We start from the raw sequence: 14,106 nt of genomic DNA on the forward strand, positions 1-14,106 counted from the left end.
CTGTTTCTCTTTTGTAGGCTAACAACTGTAATCTCTCCCCCTGTGGATGTTATTGCTTCTTGTGTCAATTGCTTGACAGTCCTGGCTTCTCGGATGCCAGCCAAGGTGAGGAAAGGACCTGCTGCTGAGAACTAATGCATTTATCTGTAAATCAGAGGGAGTATCTGTGCCTTTTTTCTTGCAGGTTTGGACTGACCTTCACCACACAGGGTTCTTGCCATTTGTTGCCAATCCACTGTCCAGTATGAATCACATGATCAGGTATTCCTGTTCCCCACCCCATTTTTTTTTTGCCTAACTAATTCATAACATGAAATAAGAACTTTTTGCCAGTGTGCAATCTCTGCACCTGACCCCTCTCACTCGTGTCAGAATCCTGCTCTTCATGTGCTGAACTCTCTTGCTCATTTCACAGTGCAGAGGGAATGAATGCTGGGGGCTATGGAAACCTTTTGATGAGCATGGAGCAGCCCCAGGGCGAGTACAGTGTTACCATCTCCTTCCTGAACCTGGTAACAACTCTTGTGCGGGTGAGTCCTTCTCCAGTGCTCTGAGCTGTTACCATTGAGAAGTGAACATGATCTCAGCCATGTCTGAGATCAGTCTCTTTGCAGCAGGGCTTTCTAAGTAATATTTGCTTAACTCTCCCTTCTGAGCTGCTGTTTGTGCTTTTTCTGATGTGATTCTTAAAAAAAACCCCCATTTTGACTTGTCTCAAATGACTACAAAAGACTAGAAATTGCTTGTACATCTATGTCCCCATGTTCCATGATTTTCTCACACTTCAAAGACAATAAGAAATATCTTTCTCCAGAAGTGTCCTCGTTCCCTTCCTGGTTAAATAACATTTCTGTTTCCCCTAGGGACAACTTGGTAGCACCCAGAGCCAAGGCCTGGTGCCCTGCATTGTGTTTGTTCTGAAGGAAATGTTACCAAATTACCACAGATGGAGATACAACTCTCATGGAGTGAGAGAGAAAATCGGTAAGGGTGTTAAAGGATGGGGGAGTATGAGAGGAAGGGAATGAAAGGGATCACCTGCCTTCTTTTTCTAGCAGCCATTTGGGATTTGCATTGTACAACTCCTATTATTGTTAGGTGCTGTGATTTGTTGGAAAATACAAGGAATGAGGCAAAAGCTTTCAAAAACTTGAGTAGTCCATTTCATCTGTGTTTTAGGGTGCCTAATTCTGCAGCTGATCCATGCGATTCTGAACTTATGTCCTGAAATGGATCCTCGCAGCAGGTAAGGCAGGTGAGAGGTCTCACACCTGCACTAGCCTGGTTTACAGGGCAGGAATGACTGTCATCTTGTTTCAGTTTTTGAATTCAAATGACTAGGAGGGAGCTGGCATAGCTGTGTAGTTCTGGTTTCAGCTGTTTGCTGCATTTCTGAGTGCAGGAAGGGCAGCAAAAGATTAGGGACAGAACAAATCATGTTGGTTTCTAGAACTTCTGGTAGAAAAAAGAAAAGAGCACATAGATTTCTTGGGACAGAGTGTCATCCACTTTCCTGTTTGGTGTACTCTGGTGAAAGTAGAAGGGAGAGTAAAGGAAGGGTCAGTGGGGGTGTAGAAATGAGGTTACTTTGTGGTAGTTTTCTAAATGCAATGTGGCAAAATGCTCAAGTGCTCCTGCTGACACTGTGCTGTGTTTGTGTCACAGCAATGCCCCCAGCCTGCAGTCCTTGTGCATCTTCAGCCTGGCCAACACAGAGGCAGGGCAAGCTGTCATTAACATCATGGGCATTGGGGTGGACACCATTGACATGGTCATGGCCTCCCAGTCCAGCAGGTGAGTGGGGTGTGCCTGCTTGGGCAGCTTCTGAGTGATGGAACTCTAATGGAGTTTCTTCTGTGAATGTTGTAGAATCATAAATGTTGGTTGTGAGCACAGTTCCTCACTCTGGTTTCTCTTTGGACACAGTGATGAGTCCCAAGGCCAAGGGCAGCTGCTGATCCAGACAGTGAAGTTGGCGTTCTCCGTTACCAACAACGTCATCCGGCTGAAGCCCCCGTCCAGCGTGGTGTCACCCCTGGAGCAGGCACTCACTCAGCATGGTGGGTGCTGCCTGGGGCATCTGCACATGGCACTGTGTGTCTCATCACAAACACTGGTTAAGGTTTCCAGGTTACAAAAAGTGGTTGCTATTGATGGTCCCTCCTCCAAGGCATTCTTCTCCCCTGGGACAGTTTTTAAAGGATTAATCAAGCATGGCTTATTGTTTGCTGCTTTGTAATGAGGTTATTGTAATTACAGAATATACTAAATCAGTTGCTGTTAATTCCTCTGGCTGGACCCATACAATGTTCTTTTGGGAGACCAACTTAGTTCTCATCTTCTGCTGTGGAAATCATTTGGTAAATAGTTACATCTTGTTGTTTCTTCTCTTTCATTTTATTTGTGTTCTCTCCAGGTGCTCATGGGAACAACCTTATTGCTGTCTTGGCCAAATACATCTACCACAAGCATGACCCTGCACTTCCACGCCTGGCCATCCAGCTGCTCAAGCGACTGGCTACAGTAAGATAAGACACATCAGTGCTCCTTTGCTTCTCTCTTTGTGACTGATTCTGCCACTGAAATTTTTTCAAATAATCTCCTCAGGCTTTTTTTGTATCAGGGAGCTTAGTGCAAGTCAGTTGAAGCAGGGTGGACTGACATCTGTAAGTTAATGCACATGAAAAATCATCTAAAAGATCCTTTAGTTTTTTGATGTGATCTGCTGTATCAGAAATCACTCAGCACTCACTGGGAGGCATCCCATTAGTGAGGTTTTTTTGCAAAGTATTTGCACCTCCAGTTGTTCTCTTCCCAATTTTTGAGCAACTTTCTCTAGTCACGCTCTTAAATACAATTCCTAGACCTTCCTACCTGGAATTGTACCATCTTACTGCGAAGAGCATCCTATTTAAGTTTTTATTGGGACCTTTCAACTTTTAGACTTCTGGACTTGGTAAAAATAGACTTTAGACTTATGAAGCCTTCTACACTTATTCTTTTTGTCTGCTAAACATGAGAATATTTGTAGCTTTCTGAAAGCATATAAATCCAGATACTGGCTCATTTATTTCAAGAAATGTAATTCCAAAACTGTTTTTTTTCCTTTGTCTTTTCTATTTCTTTTGTAACCTTTGAGAAATAGGTGAGGATAGAATAGAATTGCTCAAGAGGAAAGTTTGGATCACTTGTCACATTTCTTCCTGCTTAATGACAACTTACTTTGATAGATTCATAGATTCAGTATTAAATATTTTTGAATTTCAATACAATCACCTTTTAAGCATTAAGTGTCCGGTTTTCGGCCGTTTGGATGGCCTGGAAAGGCCCAAGGTGGCCTTGGGGCGTTTCAAAGGACGAGAAGAGGCTTCAGTTCTTTTCTCGGTCTCGGTGTTTATTAATTGTTTATCTAAAAGATTTTCTCTCGGCCCGAGCTCTGCTCAGCAGCCAGCCATGAGCACACTCCCTTGCCCTCCGGGCGGTCACCTATCTTTATACCCATGGTTACGTGTACAATATTTATCATTTTTCCCCAATACCTTTCACCCTTATTGCCCAGTGCACTTTTAGTAATGACCAATCCCAGAGTGCCACCATCACCACAGAAGATGGAGGAGAAGAAGAAGAAGAAGGACAGGACACGCCCCAATTCTTCCATCTTACTTCTCTAAACCCCCCTGTACAGAAATCCTAAACCCTGTGTTTCACTCTCTAATTAACTAATCCCTTCACCATTCACTCCGGTGAAACCCTCCTGTCCTCATACAGGTGTCGTCTCCTGTGTAGGATCAAAGTCCAGCCACCAGACACTTCTGGCAACATTCCAGGACTCCCGAGCCCCCCAAGGGTGGTCTCGGTGCCTTGGCACCTCAGTCCTGAGGTGCTGAGATCCCACAATTAAGCATTGTGTTCAGCATGTTTATTTTCCCCTCTGGTGCTTGTTCCCATGGGCAGGTTGCTCCCATGTCTGTGTATGCCTGCCTGGGCAGTGACGCTGCCGCCATCCGCGACGCCTTCCTCACCCACCTGCAGAGCAAGATCGAGGACATGCGCATCAAGGTCATGATCCTGGAGTTCCTCACAGTGGCAGTGGAGACACAGCCTGGCCTCATTGAGCTGTTCCTCAACTTGGAAGTGAAGGATGGCAGTGATGGGTCAAAGGTAAAATAGCAGATTCTTGCCCGAGGACTCACTGGCTTTTTTTTTGTAACCTGATGTGCTTAATGTAAAGATAAATGCAGGTTGTGCTTATATTTAATAGATGTGGTGTTATCCAGTTTTGCTTTTTCCTGTAAACCAAAGAGAAACTTTCCCCAGTATTTCAAGGCAGATACTGAGTTAGCAACAGAACATCAACAAAGACCAAGGGTGCCTGTGACCTGCTGTCTTCACTGCCTGTGCTGTTCTTTAAGCAACCTTAAAACACTCATTCATGACAATCTGTGAGAAAGATGAAGATTTGTGTACAATGGACAACATAGTTCTCCAGCATTATAACCCCTTGTCTCCTTTGCTTTAGGAATTCAGCCTGGGGGAGTGGAGCTGCCTCCAAGTGGTGTTGGAGCTGATTGACTCCAAGCAGCAGGAGAGGTACTGGTGCCCTCCCCTCCTGCACCGCGCCGCCATCGCCTTCCTGCACGCGCTGTGGCAGGACCGTCGTGACAGCGCCATGCTCGTGCTGAGGACAAAGTGAGTTGTCAAGGCATTTCCCTTCCTCTTTGCCAGAACACTCTTTCTGTGGTTTATCAGACTTTTCAGGGACATTTGCATCTTGGTGTGTTGAGGGTATGCAGTGTGTGGGCTTTGAGTGTAGAAGATGAGAAGCCCCAGTGTGTCAGAATCAAATATATTTGTTTCTTTTATACAAAGCTAAATAAACTTGTATTTATCAAAGCATATGTTCTTCAAAGTTTGGGACACTCAGAATGCTGCTAGGCACATGGCATGAGGGAGATAACTGATAATACTTTTGTTTATGTCTTTTAGACCAAAGTTCTGGGAAAATTTAACTAATCCCCTCTTTGGGACCCTTCCTCCGCCTTCTGAATCATCAGAGGTGAGTTACATCCAAACAAAATGAAGGGATTTATGTACTCCTCAGGAGAGGTTTCTGAGTGATGTGTGTGGCCATTCCCTCTGCTTCCAGCTGTGACCAAGTGGGTTAAACACAGGCAGAAGATGAAGTGAATGCTGTCTGGCTTTTCAGAGACTGGGCAGCCATGAGCTGCCTTTTGAAATTCTCTGCTATTTATTCACATATGAAACAAAAATAGCTGTGTGGCAGCTGTGGTAATACACACTTCAGACAGCACACCTTCTGCAGTGAATCCGTAATCTGGGCTCAGACTGACTTATACAATGGAGGAATTGATAGGTTCTTGTTCTTCCTTTCTGTGCGAGTTATTTCCTTCATTCTGAGAGCCCTGTGCTCTCACTGAAGAGTTCAGACTCTGAGCACAGTATTGTGTCCCTGTTGTCACCAGTCTGTGGTCAAAATGGCATGACCATTGCTATTGTGGGAGAAATGAGTCTCCTGCAGAACTGGAGTATCAGCCAATCCCAAGTGGATAGGTAGGGATAATTTCAGTTACCCTGTAGAACTCAGATTTTGATTTTTTTTTCCACTCTTTTTTTTCTTCATAGCTCAGTGTCTTGGATACCTGTGCCTTAATAATGAAAATCATCTGCTTGGAGATCTACTATGTTGTCAAGTGAGTCTTTGGTAGTCTCTCCTTGATCCCTGTACTTGTTAGTTATCTAAACTGTGTGTGTTAACTCTTGATACACCATGTGGCCCTATGTGGGCAAAGCATTTGTAATCCTGTGAAAATCTGGGGGTGATTCATGAGCACATGACAAACATTGGAGATTCTTGCAATCACTAATTGCAGAAAGACATTACAATTCTTCTGCAGCCTTTAGGTGGGAATGTATCAGTATTTTCCTTGTATCCTGAAATAAGAATATACAGTATTTATTAAAACTAATTGTCAATTAAACTGAATAAACCTGTAGTGGTTAAATCACATTTAGTAGTTTTCTCCCACTTGATTTATTTTCTTGAAAGTAACACTTGTTTCATACATTGAAAAGTCAGGATTAACTAAAATCAGTTCTAAAAAAATCACAACTTTTCTTCAGGGATCATGCTTTTCCTTCATATTTGATGCAAAAAGTGAGATTCCCTGCACAGCTCAGATATGTGGAATAACCTTCACTGGCAAGCTGTGTCCTTGACTTTCCTGAATCTCAGAAGAGGTATATTTTCTGACCCAAGAATAACTGAGGATAACTTCTCCTCTTGATTTGGCCAGGGGCTCACTGGACCAGTCCCTGAAGGACACTCTGAAGAATTTCTCCAGCAAGAAGCGCTTTGCCTACTGGTCAGAGTACGTGAGGGCCCTGGCCCAGCACGTGGCAGAGACCGAGGGCAGCAGCTGCGCCTCCGCCACCGAGTACCAAATGCTCATCTCAGCCTGGAGGATGCTGCTCATCATCTCCACCAGCCATGTAAGGGCTGCCTCCTACCCTGCATGAGAGGCTGAAATGAACATTTTGAGCAGTACAATATCAGCAGCTTCCTAGGGCCAGCTAAGCAGAATTCACTGTTTTTTTTTCTTTTGTTGTGTGTGTGAGCACAGTACAGGTTGGCATGAGCATGGTGCAAGAGGTTAGAGTGGGTGGTGTTTTGCTGTCAAAATGAGCATATTGCCCTCTCAAGGAAGGAGGCAGTAAATAATTTTTAGAGGGTTTCTAAGTCATTTTGCAACCCTGACAAGCTTTTCCTGTGTTGAGGGAGGCAGGGATGCACCATTAAGCAATTAGTCATTACCAGCTTCTTGTCAATGGTAATGTAGGACTAAAGTGATTTCTGTAAAACTCAACAATTATAATATTGATGGATTCTTAAAGTAACAAAACACTAAACTGATTTTAGGTTGCTTAGAAGATGCACCTTTTGTTGTGCTGATTGATTATTGTCTTTGTTGATTTAGGCTGATATCATGCACCTGACTGATTCTGCAGTTCATCAGGAGTTGTTTCTGGATGTGCTGAATGGCACCAGAGTTTTGGTAGGTGTTGCTTCCTATCAGTTCTTTCATTTCCTAATTGCTTATCTTCTTTGCACTATTCCTACAGATGCTTGTAATCTTAGGGTTTTTTAGATCCTGTGAAAATGGGCTGAAACAGAGACTCTCCATGAACTGATGAGCTGTTTAAATCTTTAGTTTGGATGTGTCATTCTTGTCATCACTAAATGACCCTGTGAGGGTCCTGGCTCTGGTCCCCTCAGTTCTGCTGAAGAACAAACCTGCTCATTTGGTGCTTGGGCTGAGCATTTCTGCAGAGTTCCACCTGTGACTGTTCCAGCTGTAACTCTTACTGTCCTTCTCCTTAGCTCCAGGTTCCCATGTCAGTGCCCTGTCTGCAGCTGGGGTCTATGCTGTGCACCCTTCTTCTGATCCTGCTCAAGCAGTGGAAACGGTAGGTATTTGGTTTGGATATTTTTTAGTCACTGCTAGAAATAAAAACTTTGGAAGTCATGTTTAAATAAAAATTTGGGAGATTATGTTGAAGTGTTTTGCTCTAGTGAGAATCCCTTAGTGATCTGGGGAGAAAACTGAACACTTATTGTTGCATTCTCTTTTGGCATGTCAAATGTCTCTTGGTTGTTGGTGAAATTGTGAGAAATCTCTGGTAGCAATACAGTTAATTTTGTTTCCTGCTTGCTGGTGAGAAGTAGCAAAAGAGCTTTTGTGATAGTTAGTCCTGCTTTCTCACTCTCATTCTCACAATGAAGGGAAAATGCATTCTCTCATTCTGTGGAATGTCTTTAGTGAGATCCAGGTGGTGACTTAAACTTTACTCTCAAGAACCGCTTATGTTTTTAGGGGTCATATAACTTATGATCCACACAGCTCATTCAAGCCAGTATATTTATTGAGGGATCTTGTCTAATCTGAAGAGCTCTCCCTTTTTGTTGTCAGCGAGTTGAGTTCTGTGGATAAAATCATAAACTCCTTGACGCAGATTCTGGAGGGAGTACTACAGGCAGATCAGCAGATGATGGAGAAAACCAAAGCCAAAGTGTTCTCAGCTCTTATCACTGTTCTGCAAATGAAGGAGATGAAAGGTGAGGTGGTGCATGTGCAGGTGTTGAGGTGCCAGGGCTGGACACTCCTTACCCCCAGCATGTGCGAGATAAACACGTGGTGCTGGTAGTTGTGCAGGGTGCTGAATGTGGTCACCAGCCTGGGGGACTTCTCTGCTTTTTTCTTCTCTTCTTTAGCTAGTTTTGGAAAGAGGTGAGGTTTATCATTCATTCACTCTGTGTCCATGTCTTCCCTTCTCTTTTCTTTCCCTACAATAACCTCTGTTTGATCAGTTCAGTTCCTGTGTGTTTTTGGAGGCAGCTCAGTGGGTGTGTAAGTCAGGCTCTCTCAGGGTGACTGTAGAGCTTAGATTCTGACACGGATTCCTAGTTAGAGATAACAAAAGACCCAAACACAAGAAAGAGTACATTTCTGTGGTTTGTTACAAACCACAGAAACCAGTCTGGTCATTGTCCCTTGTGGGGCATCTGGCAGTGCAGTGGCACTTGAAGACCCTCAGTGAAATCTGGGCAGTATTTCTCTGTGCAACACATACAAATTATACTGTGATTAAAAGTGTGTCAGGTTACTTCTCTGTGTTCCTTGTCCCATTGCTTTGGCTCTGCAAACTACTTTTTGAAAACTAAGTAGTAAGTGGAGGATTGGTTTAAAGAAAACAATTTTAATTGTTTTCTTTGCTGTTGAATTTGAGTTTCTAGTCATGCTGGTAAAAGGTGGGGCAATTTATTATAATGGTTTTGATAAGAATGTAGTATTTATATGGATTCACAGACCATGGACTGCACCCAGTCTGCATAGGCTGATACCAGCAGTCTGGAGCAGTGGGTGGAAATTGCTGTGGTGGAATAATCTGTCCATAGTAGTGCTTGATTTGTGTTTTGACATGTCATGAGTTTGTATGACTTTGTATGACAAAATCTACATGGTTTTATTATTGAGATGAATATAATCCCTTAATGTGTCCTCCTAGATGTAGACATCTAACTCAGTCACAGCTGCTCTCATTGTTTTGTAGGTTTTGAAATGAGAACAGAATAAATGCAAATTCCAGGAAATGTGGCTCAGTGATGTTACCAGTTCAGCTGGAGAGCTGAGTACACGGCCTGTGTGTTAACTGGTGTGTGTTGTGTGTGTCCCAGTGAATGACATCCCCCAGTACCCCCAGCTGGTGCTGAGTGTGTGTGAGACTCTGCAGGACGAGGTCATCGCTCTCTTGGACCAGACCCGGCACAGCCTGAGCGTGGGCGATGCTGCAGATGACAAGGACAGCATGGAGACGGACGACGCGTCCCGCGTGAGGCACAAGGACCAGCGGGATGGGGTGAGGGCTGCTCATCCGCTCTGCAGTCTGGCTCTTCTCTCTAGACAAGTGTTTCATGGTGCTTGGGACAGCTTTCCTCTGTAGCCTGCTGCCTTCAGAGGAAGTTTCAGCAGTTTCTGTTTCAGAATTTTCTTGGCTCACATCAGTCTGGGAAATTGGCTGTTGCTGTCTCTTCTTCAGGTGTGCACTAAAAACATTGTCATGAGTGCTGATACAGCCAAGAGGTGTACAGAGTATAATGTGAGGGATACCAGGAGCCTTCATTTGTGATTCTGAGAATGGTTGAACTTTAGGTGGTGGTAGTAAATGCTTTTGAGATTTTTCTTGGTACAGCCCTGTACCTACCTACCTTTCCTTGTCCCTGCAGGTGTGTGTTCTGGGTTTGCACCTGGCTAAGGAGCTCTGTGAAGTGGATGAAGATGGAGATTACTGGCTGCAGATTACTAGGAAAGTCCCTGTGCTTCCTACCATCTTTGCTGCACTGGAGATCAGCCTGAGAGTTAAACAAAACCTTCACTTCACAGAGGCCTCGTTACATCTGCTGCTGACCCTAGCAAGGACTCAGCAGGTGAGAGATGCAGAGAAGTGGGAGTGCATGGCTATACACTTTAAATAAGAAAAGTCTGTCTCATTTTTTATCTCATTATCCTGTCTGTGATGCAGCTGAATGATGAGCTGTAGATAAAGGGATATTTTTTGGAGATTGGCAAGCAGCAGGTCCTGTATGTGCACCTGCTTAGTGTGCCTTGCATCCATAGTGGGATGTCTGGGAAAAGCTGAGCCAGCCAGACCTGTCATTTAGAGCAGGCACTTTCACTGAATGGATTCTGCAATGCAAATACCCCTCATGAAACCAGCATTGAGTGTTGGAACCTGCTTCTTCATTAGTTTTAATAAAGTGTTACTTATCAATTTCAAATTCAACTTATATGGGGCTTTAAGTGAAAACAAGGTTGTTCTAAGCCCCTTTGCAAGGATTATGTACATACCAGAGCAGGTGATAAATGGGAATTTTGAGCATAGTTATGCAGGTTTGATTTCCCTTTTCTTGATGTTGAACTTTTAACAACACAGAGCTGTGTGTAGATGAAAGTTCTGTAAAAGGGTGGTGACAGTGCAGAAAACTGAAATATCTGCTGCAGCACAAGTCTCTTCAGTCTCAGGGAGCAGAGGCACAGGTTCCAACTGCAGTCTGTTCCTGCAGGGAGCAGCAGCAATGGCTGGAGCTGGTGTCACCCAGAGCGTCTGCCTGCCCCTCCTGAGCGTGTACCAGCTCAGCACCAATGGAGCCATCCAGGTGGGTGCTGCTTCCTTCATTCCAGCTGGGCATGCACCCAGAGAGCTTCCCATGCCCTCTCAGGCTGTGGCTGGAGGCTGCCAGAATGGTGTGGAGGGGAAATGGTCACTTGTTTTTGTGTGTGATTTGTTCAGACCTCTGCCTCATCCCGGAAATCCCTGGATGCGCCCTCCTGGCCCGGGGTCTATCGGCTCTCCATGTCCCTCATGGAACGTCTGCTCAAAACACTCAGATACAACTTCCTGACAGAAGCTCTGGACTTTGTGGGTGTCCATCAGGAGAGGATCCTTCAGGTGTGTCACAAAGTGCCCCTGTGCTTCACTTGGCTCCTCTGTTCCAGCAGCAGTGGAGATGAGTCAGAAAGGGCAGATGCACTGAAAAGCCACTGCTGCCTTGGGCAGGGTTACAGTGGGAATGTCTGTGAGAGGAGGATGGGATGTCACCCTGTCTGTCCCTTACCTGCCATGGCCCTGAGCTCCTTCTCTCTCCTTCCCAGTGCCTGAATGCAGTACGGACTGTGCAGAGCTTGGCCTGTCTGGAAGAGGCTGATCACACTGTCGGCTTCATTCTTCAGCTCTCAAATTTCACAAAGGAGTGGCATTTCCACCTGCCACAGCTTATGAGGGACATGCAGGTAGGAATAAGAATAATACATTGCCCTGGAGTGCAGGGATTTGGTTGTCTGAATAGCACAATATCACTTTGTTATTACCCCTCCTGTAGTGGGAATTACAGCTGAGGTTATTTCACTGCCCATTCCGTCAGTACCTGGTCTCAAGTAAGGAAATATAACTGTTGGGAGAGAGAGAAGTGGTATCTTGGTAAAGTAAATTGGGTAATTCAATAACTTAATTTCAGTTCTTAGTGCCAGGTGAAAATACTGGGAAATTAAGGGGCTGCGTGGATCCTTTATGATCACAGTGCTATGTTTGGATTTTCTAGCTTCCAGCAGTGGCAGTGAATAGACAGGTTTGAGCTTTTCTGAGATTTCTCCCTGACTTTATTTCTTTCAGGTGAATCTGTGTTACCTGTGCCAGGCCTGTACCTCCCTCCTGCACAGCCGCAAAATGCTCCAGCACTACCTGCAGGTGAGGATCCTGCACCAAACTTCACCATGCTCCCTGTTAGAAGGGGACATTAATCATTATAAAGAGTCTTGGATGTTGAATGGATTATTGGTACACTTCATGGTGATTATTGACACCCATCAGTAGTTAGAATTTGCATTTTTTACAGCCAAAAAGCCAAAAAAAAAAAAAAGTGCTGAGAATTAGTCTGGACTCTGAAAACCTTTGGACTGTGTAAAGCCAGCCCTAGATAACCAGCAGCCTGTGCTGCTGCTACAAAGAGACTGCATTGCTGCAGGACTCTGGAGTGCCATTACTTAAGCTACTGTTGACCTGGTGTCCTTAATTTGATTTAATTTGTTAAAGGGAGATAGTTCTTGTTCTTGGGACATCTTCAGATGCACGAGGTGGAGATGATGCATTGCTGCTGCAGAGTTCCTTCAGCATGGCTCAGGCTTGGTGTGTTGATCCTTCTTTTTCCTGAGTGTGGGATCCAAACAGCCTCTGCAGCTGCCTCCCTGCAATGCAGTGTCTCCCCAGCCCACACCAACTGTACATTCTCAGCAAGTGACAGACTTTGGGTGCCTTTATTTCCTCATTCTCTTTGTTCATAGCATTGTTTTTTTTTTCTCCAAACATTTATCTTATTTTTTTTCTCCCAACATTTATCTTTTCTCCACAGACAAAGAACGGCGACTCCCTCCCCTCCAGCGTGACGCCCCGCGTGCAGCGCAACCCCCCGGCCTCCTCCAAGCCCCCCAGCCCCGAGTCAGAGGCAGCAGAGCAGAAGGCCCTGCTCACAGTGCAGTACAGCCTCCTCAAAATCCTCAGCAAGTCCCTGGCTGCCCTGCGCCACTTCACCCCTGATGTCTGCCAGATCCTCCTTGACCAGGTGGGTGCTCCAAAGGGGAGTTCCCAGCGTTTCCAGGGATATTCTGGATGTGTGTGTCCTGCTTGATGCAGTGACCCCACCTGTCTGCTGCTCTGCACAGAGCAGGAGGGCAGGAGAGAAGGAATTTGCCTTGGGAATCAGGCACTGCACAGTGGCTGAGCTTTTGTGTGATCTGCACAAGGCTGTGTGTGTGATCTTACTGGAGCAGACAATAACCCAGTTGGGTTGTACCTTCAGTATATCATTCTACATGAAAAATCCTCTTGCCATCCTCCCATGGTGGTGTGACCCAGGGCCTGGTCTCCAGGTTCAGAAAGGGAAGGTTTAATCCTTGACTCTGGCAGTGTCCTGCTAAGTGTTGGGTAGGGAATGTCCTCCTGGGCCCCTGGGAGCAGCCAGTACTTTGGTGTGCCAGTGATGGCAGCTGTGAGGGGAGAGCTATGGAGTCTGATCATGCAGTGCTGTGCAGGACACTTTACTGCTCCAGCTGCACATCTGAGAGTTGGGAAATTATCACAGTGCTTCTGTTTCTCCATATAAAAAGTGTGATCAGGGACTGGGTATTCCTGTTCCTATGGCAACACCATCCTCGTGGCCTCCTGGGTCTCACTCCTCTTTCTGTTCCTCCACAGTCTCTGGACCTTGCTGAGTACAACGTGCTCTTTGTCTTGAGTTTCACCACACCAGCCTTTGACTCGGACGTTGCACCTTCCTTTGGGACCCTCCTTGCCACAGTCAACGTGGCCCTGAACATGCTGGGAGAGGTACTGGCCCTTGCTGTGTCTGGGAGCACGGCGGCTGCAGTGATCCCACACTGCTCCTTCAGCTGAGAATCTGAGGAGCATGAGCAGTTCTTTCCCATCTCCTGTCTCTAATGCCTGTCTTTTCTTCCCCTCAAAGATGGATAAGAAGAAAGAACCTTTCCCTCAGGCTGCAGGGCTGAATATGCAAGAGGGAACCAAAACCCTCAAGTAAGTTTCCATTACTTGGTGTAGTTACAGCCAAGCAGCGTCCCAGCTCCTCAGATCAGAGCTGAAGTTTAGAAGCATTTCTTATCTTTGTGCATCCCTTAACTTGACCTGGAAAGCAGAGTGTGCTGACCCTTTTGGCTGCTGCTGATGTGTGTTTCTGTGCACAGGTCTCTGCTGATGTTTACAATGGAGAACTGTTTCTACCTGCTGATCTCGCAGGCCGTGCGGTACCTGCGGGACCCGGCCGTGCACCCGCGGGACAAGCAGCGCATGAAGCAGGAGCTCAGCTCGGAGCTGGTGAGCGCCTGGTGCTGTCCCCTCCCTGCTCAGTGGCTCTGTGCTGCCATTCCCCAGCAGCACTGAACAGCCTCGGGCTGCTCGTGGTGCCACATTCCTGTGGGGCTCTGGTGGAAGGAGCTGACTTGCTGCTCTCTTTGCTTGCAG

The 14,106-nt window shown here is 45.7% G+C and overlaps 1 protein-coding gene across 1 annotated transcript in view; it reads left to right on the plus strand.

Annotated features, from left to right (window-relative positions):
• Positions 1-14,106, plus strand: part of NUP188 (nucleoporin 188) — a 28,249-nt gene that overhangs the window by 10,639 nt on the left and 3,504 nt on the right. Inside the window, exons 18-43 of the mRNA XM_026795586.2 lie at positions 18-105; positions 185-261; positions 416-530; positions 864-984; positions 1,180-1,246; positions 1,666-1,794; positions 1,927-2,060; positions 2,417-2,523; positions 3,955-4,161; positions 4,520-4,689; positions 4,987-5,056; positions 5,644-5,711; positions 6,315-6,510; positions 6,996-7,073; positions 7,400-7,485; positions 7,989-8,134; positions 9,254-9,435; positions 9,803-10,003; positions 10,640-10,732; positions 10,867-11,025; positions 11,229-11,366; positions 11,746-11,820; positions 12,482-12,691; positions 13,324-13,455; positions 13,592-13,662; positions 13,830-13,959. Coding sequence (XP_026651387.1) covers positions 18-105; positions 185-261; positions 416-530; positions 864-984; positions 1,180-1,246; positions 1,666-1,794; positions 1,927-2,060; positions 2,417-2,523; positions 3,955-4,161; positions 4,520-4,689; positions 4,987-5,056; positions 5,644-5,711; positions 6,315-6,510; positions 6,996-7,073; positions 7,400-7,485; positions 7,989-8,134; positions 9,254-9,435; positions 9,803-10,003; positions 10,640-10,732; positions 10,867-11,025; positions 11,229-11,366; positions 11,746-11,820; positions 12,482-12,691; positions 13,324-13,455; positions 13,592-13,662; positions 13,830-13,959 — 3,250 coding nt within the window. The remainder of the gene's footprint in view (positions 1-17; positions 106-184; positions 262-415; positions 531-863; positions 985-1,179; positions 1,247-1,665; positions 1,795-1,926; positions 2,061-2,416; positions 2,524-3,954; positions 4,162-4,519; positions 4,690-4,986; positions 5,057-5,643; positions 5,712-6,314; positions 6,511-6,995; positions 7,074-7,399; positions 7,486-7,988; positions 8,135-9,253; positions 9,436-9,802; positions 10,004-10,639; positions 10,733-10,866; positions 11,026-11,228; positions 11,367-11,745; positions 11,821-12,481; positions 12,692-13,323; positions 13,456-13,591; positions 13,663-13,829; positions 13,960-14,106) is intronic.

This window comes from Zonotrichia albicollis, chromosome 21 (genome assembly GCF_047830755.1).
Source record: "Zonotrichia albicollis isolate bZonAlb1 chromosome 21, bZonAlb1.hap1, whole genome shotgun sequence".
Lineage (NCBI taxonomy): Eukaryota > Metazoa > Chordata > Aves > Passeriformes > Passerellidae > Zonotrichia > Zonotrichia albicollis.